At 42.2% G+C, this 18,065-nt stretch overlaps 1 protein-coding gene across 1 annotated transcript in view; it reads left to right on the top strand.

The window, feature by feature from the left end:
• Nucleotides 1–18,065, top strand: part of LOC103921510 (membrane-associated guanylate kinase, WW and PDZ domain-containing protein 1-like) — a 174,837-nt gene that overhangs the window by 95,933 nt on the left and 60,839 nt on the right. The window contains exons 3-7 of the mRNA XM_009329497.1: nt 876–1,082; nt 4,030–4,240; nt 7,809–7,891; nt 11,190–11,225; nt 15,739–15,796. Coding sequence (XP_009327772.1) covers nt 1,007–1,082; nt 4,030–4,240; nt 7,809–7,891; nt 11,190–11,225; nt 15,739–15,796 — 464 coding nt within the window. The 5' untranslated portion in view covers nt 876–1,006. The remainder of the gene's footprint in view (nt 1–875; nt 1,083–4,029; nt 4,241–7,808; nt 7,892–11,189; nt 11,226–15,738; nt 15,797–18,065) is intronic.

The following is an 18,065-nucleotide window of genomic DNA, read 5'->3' as shown; positions in this document are numbered from 1 at the left end:
TTTCAGGGCAAGTCAAGCACTACTGTGGTGTTTGAGGTGAAACAGGAACGGTGAAATACCTCTGTGGGGTTCTGGCATCAATGAACCTGCACTTATTCTGTATTTCTTCCACGGTCACTTAAAATGACAGCAAAGTATCCCAAGCACTTTGCACTGTTTGCATCACATCTGGCGATGGCTGCCAAGGACTGTGCATTTGCGTAACTATGGGTGCGTCTTTGTCCTTTCAAGTTTTGCTTTAAGGTCTGGTTGTTCACTTCTACCCAAGTTGACCCAACTGCTGAGCTTCCTCTTTGAAGAAAGCAGTGCCAAGTGGTACCTTTCCTTTAATCTCCTTTGGCAAAGTTTTCTTTTAGAGAGAGCGTAGTTTTTGCTTTTTAAATGCAACATCCACCCTAAAAGAACCTGTGTATTAATGCAGGCCGTCGAGCCTTTCATCACTTATCTGGGTGATGGCAGTCATGAATTTTTTATTTTCTGCAGGGCTCACTCCAGATCTGCCACAGCATTGTGTGGGTGCACACATGTAAAAAGGCTACTAATTGAAATTCAGATGTAACGAGATGAAGTTTTGCTATTCACCATGACTGTCTTTTGTTTTAGCCCTTGTATGCTCAGTGCACCTAAACAATGCAACCATTGCTTCTCCTTTTAGATTCAACAAGAACAACTTAAAAGGCAAGAAATATTTCTGTGTCTGCTCTAGGGATGAAATATGCCCCCTCCCAAATGGGAATGGGGTGTGTTAGTTTATTTATTTACTTACTTGTGGGGAGAGACAGAGATTTTAATGGAACTGAAAATAAAATAAAATAGAAATCTTGCTGCTATAAACTGCTCTCTTTTGAAGATGCAAATGTGTTTCTATTGCCTAGGTAACTATTATGGAACGCCCAAGCCTCCCAGCCAGCCCCTCAGTGGGAAAGTGACTTCCCCCGATGCTTTGCAAAACCTGCAGTCTGGCTCCAAGCAGTCGACTCCAAAGCGAACCAAGTCTTACAATGATATGCAAAATGCTGGCATAGTGCATACAGAGAATGAGGAAGAGGATGATGTACCTGAAATGAGCAGTAGCTTCACAGGTAAAATGAAAATATCACAGTCCATCAGTTACGATACATGGGGAAGATTTTCGGAGGGGGGTTATTTGGGGTTTTTGTTTTTAATGGGTTTCCTGCAAAGCTGTCAATCCCAGACAGAACTGGCCAACAGCACCGGGATGGCAGGTGTCTGGGGGTGGACGATAACATGCACAGTTGTGTCTTTTAAAAAGGCCTTGTGGGATTGAGCTTGATGAGAAAAAATGGGGAAAAGCTCAAATCCATTAGTTGCAGAAAGTTCGAGGAAGAATTGAGCTGTGGTTGACAGTTCCAGTCATTGTAAATGGTATGAAATGGCTCGACCAGGATACATTTGAAATTAATTATTGCTCCTTCCAAAATACACTGCTGTCCTTTCCCCTTCCTTGCATCTAGAGATACCCGTCACATACAAGTACTAGGTCCTCTTCTCCAAGGTACCTTCCAGCAAACCAAGGGCTGCTTGCTGCAGGAATGAGGTCTGAAGCATGGGTGCAAGCTCTCTATTTTTATGAAGGCCTTGTGTCCTGCTGATTTTTTGCTGAACAGAGATCTCAATCCCACCATGGCTACATTCGAGCATTGGCTGAAAGATCACTGAAAACTTTTGCAATCTGAAGTCAGGTGCTGTGCAGGCAGATTCAGAGCAAAATACTATTGGAGAGTTGTGAGTTTCCACAGAAGTGAACTGGAAGTTTGTGAAGCTCTGAGGGGCAAAAGCTCTTCCCCATGTCTGCAATCCTAGTATTTGCTAGCGCTTAGAGCATTACTTCCTCAGCTCAGTTTCAAACACTGAATTCATCTTCCTAGCTCCCTTTTGAGATAGGTACTTAGCAAGCAGCATTATCCACACCTTCAAGCCTTTCACAGCTGCTTGCTGTGGGTGCTCACCATCACTGGCGCTTGGTCCTTTGTCCTCTGGTCACTTCCTACCACCATGACAATTTTCCTTCCCAGCCTCTGAGGGGTCACAGGAGCTCTCATGCCAGTTCCTACCTGCAAAAGTCCTGGCTCTAAGATCTGTATAGAGCTTTAAAAGGTTTTAGGCTGAGATTTGGCTTTGACCCTCTCTGGGCCAAACTGTGAAATGGCTTTGAGGGTTGTGCTCTGTTACATCTTTCTAACCCAAATCACTCCTGGCTGGCCTAATCCCTCCCAGGCTGGAGTTTCTGTCTCTGCTTACCGGCTCCTTTACAAAGTTTTGCATCTAAGAGTAGTTTCTCACATGTTGTGACATGGCAGCAACCCCAGCCCTTGTCACAGGACATGAATTTGAGAGGAAGCTGGTGGGAGATGCTGTTTGACCTCCTTGCTGCCCATCTCAGTTTGGTGCCCCTGAACTGACTCTAGCGTCATTTCTCTTCCTTGTTTTCCTTCACAAGATGAAATACTGGAAGGTGCAGCTCATTTGTCACAACGTTATCATACCCTGGCCCCTTGCCTCCATTAAATGGGCACAGAATCAAGAAAAGAGTTATTTCTCGTATACCAAAGTGGTTCCTTATGCTTATTTCACATGTAAGTGTGCTAGCCATATTAAAATGCTCCTGCTTCCTTAGAAGACTTCTCGGTGACTTGTGTTTTCCAGGCTTTGGCATGTTTACACTCGCAGTCTTAAGCTGGCAATGATTCATTCATGCTTCTTTATCTTGTCAGCTTCTACCTAAAAATATCGAATGCCAGGAAGGCTAGAAAGCAGGCAGCTGAGGGTACTGGTATAGTCTAGATCTTTTTCTTCCCTCTTCTCCCAGTTTATTATTTTCAGTATCTTGCCTTTTCGTAAAGGCAGCACACAGACCAGCAATAGCACAGGAGCGGTGGTTAACGACCCCCCCAAAAGCCAAGGCTGTGGGCTGTGAGTTGAGGACGGCAGTGGTCTCCGGTCTGGAGAGCGGAGACGAGATCTTGGCTGTGAAGCCCTTTCAGTCCCACTGCTTGGGGACTTGGCAGAGTGTGACGCTGATCTCTCTGTCCTTTGCTCAGTGTGTTGCCTGCTGCGTGTACTGGAGACTGGTGGTCTCAGGTGATTTGGAAGTACGGCCATTGATTTTCAACACCTGCAAGATCCAAACAGCGAAAATCCCTTTGCTAGACACAGGGGTAATTTTAGAATTTATCTGTTGTTGCCAAAACCTCTCTGTGAAGCAGTTAGGGGCCCAGCCCTGGTTTGTGGAGAGCATTTACTGTGATTAGGGGTGGAGGGAATAAGCAGCAGTGTTTCATGGATACAGCTCAAAACTGCAGGGATATAAGCATCAGAAGTGTTTCCTTAGAGGGAGGAGGGCCAGATACATCATAAAATACTCTTGAGTGACTTTGACTGGAAGGATACAGTGATGAGCCATGGAATAAACCTCCTCAGACAGCTAGAACAGGCACTAGTGAGCAGCAACATGTGGACAACATGGTGTAGTGCGGACATTCATTTTAATTTTTAATTAAAAAAAACGCACCACAGTAAAGTCGTTCACCATTAACTTGTTGACTTTGAGCTTCTGGCTACCTTCTGCACTTGTAAAAATCTCCCCTTTTGATCATTCTTCAAACAGGAAATTTTATTCTCCTAATCCCTGTCCCACAATTGGCACTGCGGGAGTGAACCTGTAAGCCTGCTCAGAAGCCCATTGAACTCATCTACATCAGTAAGCCCTGGCCTCAGACAGCTTGGAAGACTTTGGTACCTCAGCAGGGCCTATTAAAGCGAACACAGTAGCTGATCACAGCTTCTGATTTGCGCTGGCGAGGGTCTGGCTGGCAGAGTGTGTGTGGGCAAAGCAAGCTCCTCCCTGCTGGCAAAAAGGCTGTGGAGTCTCTGCCCTCCGTTCATCTGTTGCTGTGTCTTGTGAATTAAAAAGCAAGGAGAGGAAAACCGTAATGATAAACCCATAGAAGCAAATGGGAGGAGAAAAAGACTGATTTTCAATTTTATTTGTGCTTGTTTATTCTACAGCAGAGTCTGGTGACCAAGACGAGCATAATACGCATATCGTAAGAGAGACAGCCCCACCGTCCGCGATTGATAGCCACACCAACGTTCCCACCACGGAACCATCTCAGAACCTCCCTCAATACCTACCTCCTTCTGCCGAGGATAACCTAGGTCCTCTGCCGGAAAACTGGGAGATGGCCTACACCGAAAACGGAGAAGTCTATTTTATAGAGTAAAGCACATTTTTGTTGTTCTAATTCCATCTCTCTCACTCTGGGCATAAGTAAACCTCCATGGATGCATTTTGTGTGTGTATGTGTACGTATGAAATATTTAGTGTATACAGTTATGTTGCAGAGCTGTAAGTCCTTTACCGCTTCTGAAGGGGTTTTGCATTTCCTGATTGGATTAACATCCAAATTACTCCTGAGTTCAAAGGCAGGGGGAATTGCTCGTTTTATGAGGGTAGTTACAAAAGCAACAGACACTTATAAAATGTGGGCCAGTTGTTTTCACGGGTGGAATGAAAGCTCCTAATTGAAAGGGCTGAGACTTCATTTCTGGAGCCTGCCTCTGTGCATAATGCAGCAGAGAGAGTTCCTCTGGTCGTGCTCAGGTGGTAGCAGAGCCAGGGAATGGACTTTGTGTGATGTCTTCTCGTCAGAGCAAATGGGCCAAAAGTGTTAACATGCTCCAGTGGTTTACAGAAGGCATAGCTCAGTGCAGAGTAGGCACAGTAAGTTTGGAAAAGCAAGAAGTACCTTGTGCTCTGCAGACTTTGCCTAAGAGCTGAGTGCTGTCAGCAGTTTTATGATGATATTGATTTTTCCATGCCATAAATAATAGTCTCTAATTATACTTGTCTAGATTTATTGAGATAGGAGTAACTTACAAAATGGGACCTGTTAGTGGAAGAGATTTCTTGCCCAGAGTGTAGCTAGGCATTAAAATTCAATTAGCTTTTGAAACTCAAGCCCTTAGCTGCCCAAGTAGAGGAAGGGGGTGAAGAATCGATTTTGGATTTGATGATCTGTTTAATGCAGTCTTGGAAACTGAGATCCTCTGTCTGTGCACCAGAAACCAGTGGCCAATTAATACAGAAGAACCTCCTCTGCTAATGCCCCTTCTGATACTCTGGAGAATCATGCTGGATTAGGGCAGTGAGGGGAGCAGTCCTGCTCCGTCATCAGGAGAGGACTTTTGGACAGGGCCAAGGAAAGGTTCATCAGAGCAGGTTTTCCCCTGGCTGCAGTGGCAGGGGAACGCATCAGAGAAGAGTGCCAGAAGATCTGAGGAGCTGGGAGGACTGAGAGCACCACAGCAGCTCTTCACCAGCTGGGAGAGGGCTGCTGTAAAAAAGGCCATTTCCCAGGGCGCTCTCAATTACCTGAAGAGGCTCCACCAACCCCCTAGTGTAAGCCAAAGTCTAGTAGGCACAATGCAAATTCTCATCACCTGCATATCAGATGAAACTGAAATGTGTTCATTATCCCAAACACGGTATTCTGCCCCTCATTATGTCCTCAGGGTGCCTCATTCTTTGACGTACTTTCTGGCTTTAATGTATATAACACAGCCTGAGTAATAGCCCATCCAGCCTGCCATTTTCCTCCCTGGAGGAGGACAGATGATGAGCACTAAATGCTGCCCAAGCAGCTGGTTGCTCCCTTTTTTGTCCCCACATGGGCCCCTGCTGTCCTTCTTTACAGGTGCTTCAGCAAGGGGTTCTGCTGCTGTCACCAGCTTCCCCAAAACCCATCCCCATCGTTGCTGTATTCTCTATGTGCGTGTGTTCTCTTAGCAATGCGGGACTGTAGCACCTTAAATAATTTGTTAGACCTTTTGCAGGAGAATCACATATGTGGTGGAAAAATATAGCCTGCATACACGGCTGTCTGTCTGACATGAAGATCTGGTAGCACACCAACTGCTTCCTTCCCTGCGGTGCAGATTGACCATTTTGAGGATACATAGGGGGTGATTTTTGTGCAAGAATGTGTTAGTGTGGATGCAGCACTGAATGACTGCAGTTCTATTAATTCTAAGGACACCCTGAGCCTAAAAACAATTTAGTTTGATTTGTATCAAATTAAGAGAGCAAGCTAATGAGCTGTGTGGACCCAAGCTGGCTCAGATGTCTGTACCATCATCTACAGCGCTTTAGGTTATCAAGTCAGGGTGCTGAAGGGAACAGCATGGGAATATCTGAGCTGCTTGCACAGAACCAGCACAGGTCCAGTGGGGCCAGAGCTGCGTGTCAGATAACCGATCCTGATGGCTTGTAGCTGAAGCAATTTGGCTCTTGAGATGCGTTTCTCTGGTGCTTTAATTGGGATTTTCATTACACAAAGTATCCCAGTCCCTCATTACCCTGCATGTAGATCTATGCGTGTTACAGGTCTAACGCAATCCTGTCCCTCTGAGTGTATGATCTGAAAGGTTAGCTAAATTTTGTGTGCCTCAGCAAAGCACACTGTTGTGAACCTTTGGTGAGTGAGAAAAGTTGCAAGAAATATGCAAATATTTCATTGCTCTCCTCCCACCACCCTGTTTCTCAGCTAGACTACAGACTTATCTATAAGTTGGCAGAACCCCTCTGCTTTATTGCTGTTAATTTGCCTGACTGCTGAATTTCTGCTATTCAGTTTTCTAGTTGGCGATTAATTGCTCTGAAGCACACAAAAGGATTAAATGCATTTGCTCATTCTGCCTTGGGAGGGCTGGGTAGTAGGATGTGTAAAACAAGGACCTTTTATGTATGCACTCAGATCCTAGGAGCAGGGCAGTCCCCTCTTCTTGCAGTGAAATACAAGTTTGCTGGTCGGTTGTTAGTCCCTCAGGCATCATAGCCCTCATTACAGCATTTCCAGCTTTGCGAGACTGTTGTGAGGCTAAGGTTAAGTTTGTAAACCTCTCTGAGACTTTGAAGGAGAAGTAAATAGCATTACTACAGTATTGAAACTTAAAACTGTTAAGCAGTGTTAAAGGCTAAGCTAGATAAATGATACCTCAGGGACTGGAGGGCTATCTTTGCAGGTTATGTCTGAGATGACATCAGGTTAGATGACCTTTAAAGGTCCCTTCCAACCCAAACTATTCGATGATTCTATAAGAGGCATTATATTGCAAGATTGTCTCTGTATGCAAATGAAATTATGGGAGAAAATAATTTCTAGAAAAATGTATTTTAAGCCTGTTTACTATGCAGCCTTCACTGCTGGGACTAGCATCACAATACTGTCAGGGCACTTGCAGAAAGGAAGGGTTGAAAGTAAAGCTGTTCAACTTCCATCAAAGGCCTTGACAGAACATTTTTATTTGTGTAAATAAAAAGTTTTCACTGGAAATTTTGGTTTTGACTAATGCCTGGGTCAAATCTAGACAAATGTCAAAGGTCTTTTGCAGGAGCAAAGGTCACTGCGTGGTTTAGGGAGGAAGCGAAACTTCTGTCTTTCCATCAGGAGACAAATGGCTCAGAGACAGCTCCTGGAATTAAAAAACAAACCACCAAAGACAGAAGTTTGGAAATTAATATTATAATATTGCAGCTTTCACGTGCATCCTTCCAGTCAAGAATGCTGATCTGTGTATTTTCACTTTCTACCTTTGTGTTTCCAATGCCAAGATTCTTGTGATTTGGTAGACTAGTTTGCAGAACATCAAATCGTAATGCCGTTTCTCCTGAAGCAAAAGTATGCCTTCAGGTCTGTTGAATAACAAAGAGGATATATACTTTTATGTCACTGATACTTCAGCTCTGCTTTATTAACAAAGGTCATATTTCCATTTTTGGTTTGCAGCCATAACACAAAAACAACATCTTGGCTAGATCCACGGTGCCTGAACAAACAGCAGAAGCCTCTAGAAGAATGTGAAGATGATGGTAAGAGACTGAAAATAGTGAGATAATAATGCGTTTGGTCCATTTCTATGTGGCTTTCTTCCTTTCCTTTTCCCCTTTCCCATAACCTGCGTTCAGAAATACTCAAAAAAAAAAAAGTTTATTAGTAAGTACATAGAGACAATATCCATTACGTTGTTGTAAAATCACTGTCTGTGTATGTAAGATAGCCGTTGAGATGGCAGATCATTTAATAAAAATCAAAGAGGTGCTAGAAGTAAGAGGTCTCTGTTTTTGCAAAGACATTTGATTAGTCGCTGATGCTGAACAAGACTCAAAGCTTTCTAATATGTTCGCTCCTTGGATCGCTGTGTAGGAGGGAGCGACTGAGTCTCTGTGTGCTCCATTGTGTTACGCTTCAACCGCCTGCTTTACATGAATTTGAAAGAGTTATGTTGTTATTTCCTTGTTTGAGCAGAAATAACTCGATTGCTTCACCTCTACCGTTAAATTCTGACAGTCCGCTTAGTGTTGTGATTGCTGAAAACAAATTCCATTTGAAAGTGTAGATGTTTGCCACTGAAAATTTACACTGATGTAATTTTGTATTCCTTGAGATGTTGGAAATGCAAGCCACTGTCCAATTTAGAGCAGCCCAATGCAGGACTGTTAAAGGAGATTCTTTCCCTGCATCTTTTAGGAGATGCTGGAAGAAAAAGCGAATCATGATCAAAATAACTTAAATGTTTGGGAAAACCTGTGTGGAAATTCTGGTCTACTGACCAGGAAAGGTGATGGTATTATAATGCATAATTTTGGCTAACACAATGCTATCATGGTAGACATATCTTAAAAATTGAAGGGTTTACTTCATCAGTGTTGGTGCTGTCCTTGTAAAATTAGTTTTCATAATATGATTAACCTCCTACTGGTGTGAGTCAGCTCAATAAGAGTTATGATTTTACTTCAGAAAAGGATCGACTCACTACATCCCTTTTTTACTGGTAGGTTCAAATCTGGCCTCCAGAACTGCTGTTAACTATTTTTGCACATGCAGTTTTTGAACCTCTGCTTCCTTTCACGTGTGAGATTTTGCAGGATGTGAGAATTTGCCTGTGCAGCCTTCGCTGCCACGATGAAGCAGGTCACCAACTTCTTAGTGCACACTGCAGCATGCACCCAGACCGCAAGGATGTGCAAAGCCCAGGCAAAAACCAAGCATACCGAGCTGACGCCTGCTTCAGATCCTTAACAACTGGTGTCGTCTGTCAAGGAGCGAGCGGAGGGAGCTGGATTAATGAAGGCCTTGCTCTGCGCCTAAAAATGGACATGTCAGTGGGTAATCAGAACTGGAACAAAATTAAGTAATAGCGTTTGCAGGCAAAGCTCCCTCCTCCTTGCAATTAAGCATTGCTGGCAGTTTAGAGAGGAGGTTGCAGAGTCTCAGCACAAGCTTTCCTCTTTCAGAAGGTAGTTCTCCCTGAAGCACAACTTCTGTCCTGGCTTTCTCTCCCAGCAAGACTCCCGCTACGTCGATAGCCCCGGTGATGCCAACAAGCGGCACGTGCCGCTGTGGGTCGGTGCGCCCCACGCTGTGCTCTGAGACAGGGCAAGGAGCAGCCGGTAGGATGAGTCAACAGCGGGTGGCCGAGCTCCTCTGTTAAACAGTTTTAAGTCTCCTCGCAGAAGGGAAAGTCTTTCAAACCGCTTGTGTTCTTAGCAATTATAAAACAAGCATTGGGATAATTTATTTGATTGGGATTAGAAACATACAGCTGGGTATTTTTTTGTATTCAATGAAGTTCATAATTTTACAGAGTGGTGGCATTTTTGTTTATCAATCAGGTCCTTAAAATCAGCTGATTTCATCTTCCCCCACACCCCTTCACTTCATTCACTAAGTTGCTCATTAATGAATATTTTTAACATTCAATAATTAAACCAGTTGCTTCATAGGTACAGCAGTGCACTGCACTGTTTTTCTTGGCTGCTCTGATCTTGCTTTGCACATAAGAAGAATTATATTTTAGAAAACAATGTGAGCACAAAGGAGAGAGAAGGTTATTTATACTGCATCATAGAAGTTGGACGTTTTTTGGCAGGGGTCACTGTTGGGAGTATTTCCACTGAAGTCAGTGGGACTCCTCGTCTGTTCTGTTTGTTGTGTGTGTCTGCGTGTGAGTTTTCAGGCTCGATCCCATCCTGTTTGTGGTTTTTATAAATGTTAGATGTCGTTTCAGATTTGTTTGGGCGCAGTTGCCTTGTGTTTTTTCTTTGTCAGGATCCATGCCCCCAACAAGTTTTTGGTCGTTTCCAGTTGTTCAGGCTATCAGAGGAAATTGCAATTCATATTTCACGCTAACAGTCCTAAGCAACTGTTTTGGTAGAATATATTGCAAACAGGTCATGGAGGTGGTTTTTTAGGTGTCGAAATTTTCGAAAGCAATGCTGTGATGCTACATCTTCTGTTTGCTTCTATCATTCATTTATGTGGCTTATACTTTACTGTGTTAGGTCCAAGATTGTTTTTACCATCTTTGTTCTGGTTTTGTCATGATCTTTCATTTTCAGACTGCATTTATTATTATTTATAGGCTAAGCAATACTTTAATCATCTGTGTCACTGTGAACTTATGAATATGGAGCAGATAATGATAAATGGAGCAACAGTGAATATTGATGGCTTCATGTGTTTGAAAAATTATGTGATCTTTGTCCCAGGTGCCCCGCTCAAACTGGTGCATTCCTGTATATGCCTCACCAGTGCATCTGGACTTCGCTGTGGGCCTGCAACTCCAGTTAAACAAGGCGCTTCGCTTCATGTCTATCTTAAATCATCTGAGTAGTTACAGTGAAGTCAATTGGACCTTGTATGCACATAAATTTAGGTACTTTCTTGCAAACCTTGCTACATTAGTTCTTATTTAGATGCAAGGTTTTCCTCTCAGATTTCTTCATTGGTATTCAGCTCTGGCCTGCTGATAGATCCGTGTGTCTACAGAACGGACTGCAAAGGTCGGACCATACAGATCTGAGGGAGAAGCTTCACTACAGTGAGAACACCACAAGTGTATTACTGTGCCATATCAAACTGCGGCATGGAAGGTAGTCAATTGATACAGATTTTTTGAGAATGCAAGAACGCAGTTCTTTCATTATCTACATCAGATCCATCAATATTCTGATCACTGAAGTGTGATAAATGGGAAGCTTGGGCTCGGTCTATAGAAAATTAGTGCTGGTTCTGCTGTTTGCTGTAGGGAATTTCTTGCTTGGTGCTGGTATCTGAAATTTTCTTTTAATTTTTTCTGTCTCATTTACTGCTCTTCCCTTGGAGAAGAAGGGGTACACACGGAGGAACTGGACAGTGAACTAGGTAAATCATCCATCTCTCGTTTTGATGTTTGACTTCAACTGCACTGTTTTAAGCCTTTAATTACTTACTTTCTCCTTTGTATCATTTTGCATCTTTCAGTTTTTTTATTTCAACAAGCCTAATTTATCAGCAAAACTTCCATAGCATACAAAGCATTAATATTCCCGTAGCTTCAGATCTACAGTGTTTTTCTTACTGGTTCAGAGTTTGAAGAAACCTGGAGAACCTTAATCTTACAAAGTTTGTTCGAAGTTGCTTCCTCCTGGACCCTGCAGAAGTCAGGGGCTTTTCCATTGCCATCACTGTCTCCAGGAAAAAGCTTATAGATGCCAAAATTGCAATCAAGTAGCTAACGATGCTTTTTTTTGCTGGGGCCAAAGACATTTGCCAGAGAGGGGAAGCAAAGTGTGATTTAGAAAGTTTAAGAATTACATAGGATGCTTCTGCTGAGCTTATGAATGAAACAGCAGAAAATTTTGCCTCAGCAGGTGATTTTATAAACAGATGATTTTCGATGATGCGGTACACTTTTATTTGCTGCATCTTTTTGTGAAGAATTCTGTCTTGGTATCTAATCTCAGCGGTGCTCATTCTGTCTATGCTGCTGGTGGAGGTAGTTGTTATTTCTGTTCAGCTATGCTCTAGTGCACTTGGAAAGCTGAAAGGCATAAGAAGTTGCATAGGATTTTATTTCCACTAGGTCTATTATTGCTTTTAAAGAGGACTGTATTTACAGTTTATAGGCCTGCGTACTGGAGGATTGTATTACCAGAGCATTAACCTCTGGTTTCTATAATGACTTGCAAGTGTATTCTGCTTCCCACTTCTGCGTGATTGGTACGGCATCAGCAGCCAGCAGGTATTGAATGGACTTTTAACACTACTCCAGGAACTGTTCTTTGGGATAATATGCCTGGAATAATGTTGGAGGCCTAACTTCTCTTAGTGCCAGAATTTGAAAGAAATGACAATTTAAAGAAGAACACAGTCACTTTAGTGGTACATTAGCACTCATACAAATAATCTACTAATAATAGGTGGATGCACACCAACAAGCTGCAAAGATTTCTCATGAAGGTCTTCACAAGGATGACTTAAAATAAGAGAGAGTTTAAAGAAAAGCAAATGTAGAGGCAATAATGAAATGGAAATGTTCCCTTCTTTCAGTCTGGTATCAGGATCTAGTGCAAGAGAAGAGCTGAAAAAATAGATGCAGGGAAACTCATTAATTGATAAGCCTGACCCCAGTTCTGCAGGCACTTGCATACACAAGTGTTTTGCTCGGACATCATGAGATGTTCCCTTTGGTTTAATGCCGATAAGCTTTATTGAGCTCACAGCCCTTCGATATGCTGTTGAGATCTGCCAACGTTGCAGTGTAAAGAAGGACATTTTCAAATGGCTTAGTTGGTTACAGCAACGTTAGGGAGGGGGCATGAAAACATATGGCCTGGTCACTAACCGTACTCATGATTAGTGTAAACCGGTTGTTGCCAGATATTTAGCTTCTTAGTTTATTAACAGTTTCTTTTCTAAACATAAGAAAATCAAAACTTGAAGCATTTGCACAACTTCTTGTTTTCCAAAGAAGTGGATTGAATATGGGGTAATAGAACACCTCTCTTTTAACAGAAGGTTATACGAAGGACACAAAAATTTAATCTTTGGAGTAGAATTTGACGTACACTTGGGCAGATCCTCCTGGACTCACAGGGAGCAGTAAGAGCTCAGTATCCCAATGTCACCTCCAGCTCCTCTTTAGTGATGCATAGGTGTGACCAAAATCCCTGGTGGTTGGAGAAGTTCTTTTTTAGGAATCCATCCATCCCCTCTGTAGGGTTGGATATTAAACAAGAGCATCTCAGTGGGAATCCATGCATTTATCCCAGACTTAAAAATGTAAAATTGGATATCTGTGCATTGAATTTACGCGCTGACAAATGCTTTGAGACTGCAGTGCTGCATGGATGTACCAAAATAAAAGCCATATGGCTCACTCAGACTCCTAATGATGCAAAATGTTTTTGGAAATCTTATGTTTGTGATAAAATCTAGTGCTTTGGGTCATCTTCAGTTTGGCAGGAGAGATAGAGAAGGGAAATGAATAATTTAAAGCCGCTAAGAAGCCAGACTGTGCAACATGGCTATGGAGAATATTGCCTTTTGCTTTAGAGAAATTTCAGAGGCTTTTAGAAGTTGGAAAGTGCATCTACGTAATCAACAAGTAATGTGCTGAAAGCTGCAGTTTTGTGTATTGTAACTTCTGAAAACATAGAAGTGTGTTCCTTAAATGGAAAGCCACAGAGATAAAAAACTGGAAAGATTTTGGCACAATACCATTTTTGGGGTTAGGAAAGTGCTGGTTTTCTGACCTTCCATGAAAATTCTTTAAAAGAAAAGAAAAAAATAAAATTTAATACCAAAAATTTTGTGAACAAAAGAAAAGCAAAACATTTTTGTTTGAGATTTAAAAATCAAAACCACTTAGTAGTCCAAAACAGGTAAAAGATATTTAGCAGGAAAAATTGTGGAAAACTCATTTTAAGGCATTTGTGCATTACTTCTCCCTTCCCCCATTCTTTTTTTTTTTCTTTTTCTTCCACTCCAGCTTGGTCTCTTTACCATTCTCTTTCACCGTAGTGCAGAGAATTAAACAGCTGCCACAACTTGTGATTTTCCTGATTGTATGCTAGGTCTTAATTTAATTGCACTGAAATTCTTTAAGCCAGTCCCGCAGTGTTTTCACCATATGGGACTCCTTTGCGAACCTGAGAGTTCCCTTTGCGAAAAGACTTTCAAGATTGGCCTCTAGCTTTCTAACTTTTTCTCACATACACTTGCACAGTGTAAAGGAATATCTGCTTCTGAAGCCTTCATTTCCGATCGATCTGCTGATAAAATTGTGGAGTATTTTCATGCCCAAAAGCTAGCACTGGCTTGCATTTAATTGCTTATGTCTCAAGGAATCCAAAGATGTTAAACCCAATAAGGATAATATAATGATGAGAATGGAAAACCTACCTTATATCTGCAAATAAGGGACATGTGGAGCAAAAACCATGAAAATTGATTTCATCTGATCTCCAGCCAACTCTGAACACAAACATAAACTTTGAGTAATTAGTCCATGTGTGTTTGTATAGATTCTGTTCATCTCCAGTCTGGAGATATTTCTATCCTTATGGCAACATAGCTGAAGTTTATAAATGCAGAACTAGTTACACTTATCCTAATTAATGGACCATTGTTGATTGTATTGGCTCAGCAATTGACGACATGAATGAAAATAAATCTTTGCATTTGATAATAAACAAACATAGATTATTTGCTATCAGTCTTGTCAATTTAGGGATAAATTTTGAGGAATTATTTTGCATGGAGTATTTGAACTTGTGTTATCTGACAACGGCTTTTTAAAATTATTATTATTTTTATTTAAATGAGTGTGCAGAGTCTGTGGGGCAAGGACCACACTTGCACAGTCCATAGCGTGGTGGAGCCTTCTTTCGAGTTGATTCACAGTATTACACAAACACACCGCTCTATTGTTAATGGTAATAGATTATTTCAGTACCCACAGCCAACGGGAACATTGTGTTTAAATGAGTGGGACAAGGATCAGGCCCTTAAGTAGTACATACAGCTTTAATAACCCTCAGTTGGATGCTGAAGTGATTTTATTACATTCACTAATTATAGTCAAAGTACTACATGCAGTCTAGAAAATCAACGGGAACAAAAGTGGATACATTTCCAAATGTTAATTTCATCTTCAGAACTGTTTTTTGTTAATTATGCTAATTAAAAAAGGAAATCTCTGTTACATGTGATTATGGCAATATGTGTTTTTACATTAAGTGCTATGCAGTGAAATACATCTGTGTGTGCCAGCCCCACTTGGGTGGATTCCATATGCTGGGCGTTTACGTTAAACTCCCTTTGTCCTGTTTCGAGATGCATTTTTGCGTTGGGCTCACGGAGGAGCGATGCAGTGTAAATCCCTAAGAAAGGAGTCAAAAAAACCTTTTTTCAGCAGTGGTGAGCACAAATGGCTCAGCCCTGGTACAGGAGATGAAAGTGGTCTCTCTGTTAGTGTGCTACAATTGCTTGCCGTAATCTCACCCATCTTCATATGCTGGCATTAAAATGCCTCTGGCCCGTTGCCTGCATTGGCTTCCACTGCAGTGCCTCCATCCAAAGCCCTGATGGTCAAACCAGGAGGGTACTTGAGGCACTCCCAGAAAGGAAATTTATTGATCATTTTTTCATTTAATGCAAAAAGCAAATCTAAAATTGACTGGCATGGGCATCTTCCCATTGATTTGCTAAGCCAGCACTGGTGGGACAGGCAATGACATTGGTGCCGTGCTATGCCAACCTCTAAAAGGAGGCTGTGATTGTTCTGAAAACTGTTCGAAGCAAAGTCTGAGCTACTGATGAGTTTTGCACGCTGAGCAGGACCTGTCAGAAAAAACTTCATTGGAGGCTTCAGTAATGCTTTTTCTATTTCCAGAGTTGCCTGCTGGTTGGGAGAAAATTGAGGATCCCGTATATGGTGTCTACTATGTAGAGTAAGTGCTGCTCTCCGGCTATGGTGTGGCTGTCGGGTGGAGGAAGGTTTTTCTCCACAGCGGTCTCTGTGCTTTGTTGGTAGCATCTCATACCGAGGAGGAGGAGACACAGGCCCCTATACAGGCTGGGGGATGCCATAGGGGCTGGGAGAGGGAACTCTGCCTTGCTTGCCATTCCCCATCCTCTGGTGGGCTCTGGCAGCAGCACCCTGGGGTGGGGGTGGGCTCAAGTGAGACAGGAACACCCTGCGTAAGCTCCAGGGGTGAGCTCAGGGGAGACAGGACCACCCCTGGGTCAGGGCGTGGAGGAGCCCCAGCACCTCACAAAATACTTTTTTCCAGAGAACATTAACAAGTCTGCAATTAACTGAGCTCGATCCCCTTTGTATAGTGCTATGATCAACATACGAGTGTGCAAAGCAGACCGCCAGTTCAGTTACGAGTCAGAAGACACTCAAAAGGAGGAATGGACGAGCCTGTGTGACCGAACAGCCACAGCAGAGGTTCTTGCATCAGGCTGTGTTGTTGTGAATAGAATTACAGGTTTAATGGGACTCTCTCTGGAATTAGAACAGCTTCTTCTTTATCTAGATGTCAGATCGCTCCCTTGGGAAACCAGAGATCTGAGTTTTGTTTCATCACGGACCCCATAAAATGAATTTTTAATTATGTGTATACTCCTGTCTGGTAGGATGGCTTATGATAGCCCTCAGAATAGACATGGAATACAGTTTCTGTCTGCTTTGGCTTATTTCTGACCCTACCATCTGTGCCTAGGGACACAAGGTTAGCAAACTGTGTAATTAAGGCCTGACATTTATTTATCAAAGACATCAAGAATATTTTTCAGCTATTAAATGCCATGCAAAGAGGTCTTTACAGCATTTTTTCCTGTCACTTTATATATACATGCCCATTAGTTTTGTGGCACTCCTTAATGATGAAATTAAATAGAAAAGTAACAGCAATGAGACATAAGTTTCTTTTACTTACTTACTATCTATAAGCTAGCAAGATGGTTATAATTTGAGCATTTGTCTCTGTCCCTTCCAATTCAGGCACGCTATTATTGCATAATAGTTTTTATTGAGAAACAACTGTATCATAAAAAAGTTTATATCATTTTTAAAGTAGTTATCATTTTTTCTTAACTTTCTGAAGATATCTTGAAATGGGAAATCTTTTACAGAACTCATTAACTTGTTTTTATTTGAGTAGTTAAATATTTTTCCAGTGATTTAATATTGATCTTTAGGAGAAAAAAGTTCTGAGCGTAACTATCTAGAGTGCTTCTATTGTAAATACTTGAAAAAGTGGTTGGTTGTTCGTTCAGGTTTGGGGTTTTGGGGGGGTTTTTTTGATGAAGACATGTGGGACAAGAGACAATAAAATAGCAAGTTCTTAATGGTAAACTTTGCTTTGGATACAAAGATGGGCTTTAAGCTAATATAATTTTCCAAGGTCTATCTGCTCCTCTGCTGTAGCAAAATCACTACTGAAAAATTGCTCTTGAACAGTTGATGAGCAGCTCATCTCGGCTGCAGCCATCAGCTGCAGAGAGTCCCCGGACCTGCCCCCACCGCCCTGGCATCTGTGGCTGGTGTTTGTCATTTGGTTTCATAAAATGCTTAATCCTCTGCGGAGCGCATTGCTTGTCTGCCGTGTTTGGGGCTGGGCTGCTTTTTTTCCCTTTCCTTGAGATTGGTGAGAAGTATTGGCTCTAAGCATCTCATACAGGTCAAAAGCTGCCTAATGGCCCTCCAAGGAGGACAGCTGAAGTTTCACCAAATGCTGGTGTCCGCTGGGAGTATTTGCTGGTGGCTGATTCTGAATATACTTTGATCCATTTGGAGCCCAGCTTTCCACCTCATAGCCTGCATCCCCGCAGATATTTTTAAGACACCCTGTTAACAGTGTGCACTCATCAGATAGCTGACAGATGTTACCAGCTGTTGGGGTTTTTGTTTTGGTTTTTTTTAACTTCAGCGAGCCAGGGAATGACTGCACCTCTGGGAATCTGATTAAAGCAGGGATGATATAGGCCTGTCTTCTAAAATGCAATCAGACAGAGCACCTTTTCTGCTTCTTCCTCATTTTTCACAGATAGGTCACTACTTTAATGTATTTGAAGGAATTAGCCATTCCTACTCAAGACATCATATCAATACTGGAATCCGCTTGTTTTCCTAAATATGCTTTTTGGCATCACTAGGTGAGTCTTGCTCCACATACGCTGCTGTTGGGTTTGTTTGGTATTTTACTGCTTTCC

This window comes from Pygoscelis adeliae, unplaced genomic scaffold (assembly GCF_000699105.1).
Source record: "Pygoscelis adeliae isolate BGI_AS28 unplaced genomic scaffold, ASM69910v1 Scaffold148, whole genome shotgun sequence".
Lineage (NCBI taxonomy): Eukaryota > Metazoa > Chordata > Aves > Sphenisciformes > Spheniscidae > Pygoscelis > Pygoscelis adeliae.
This window is presented reverse-complemented; position numbering and strand designations above follow the sequence as displayed.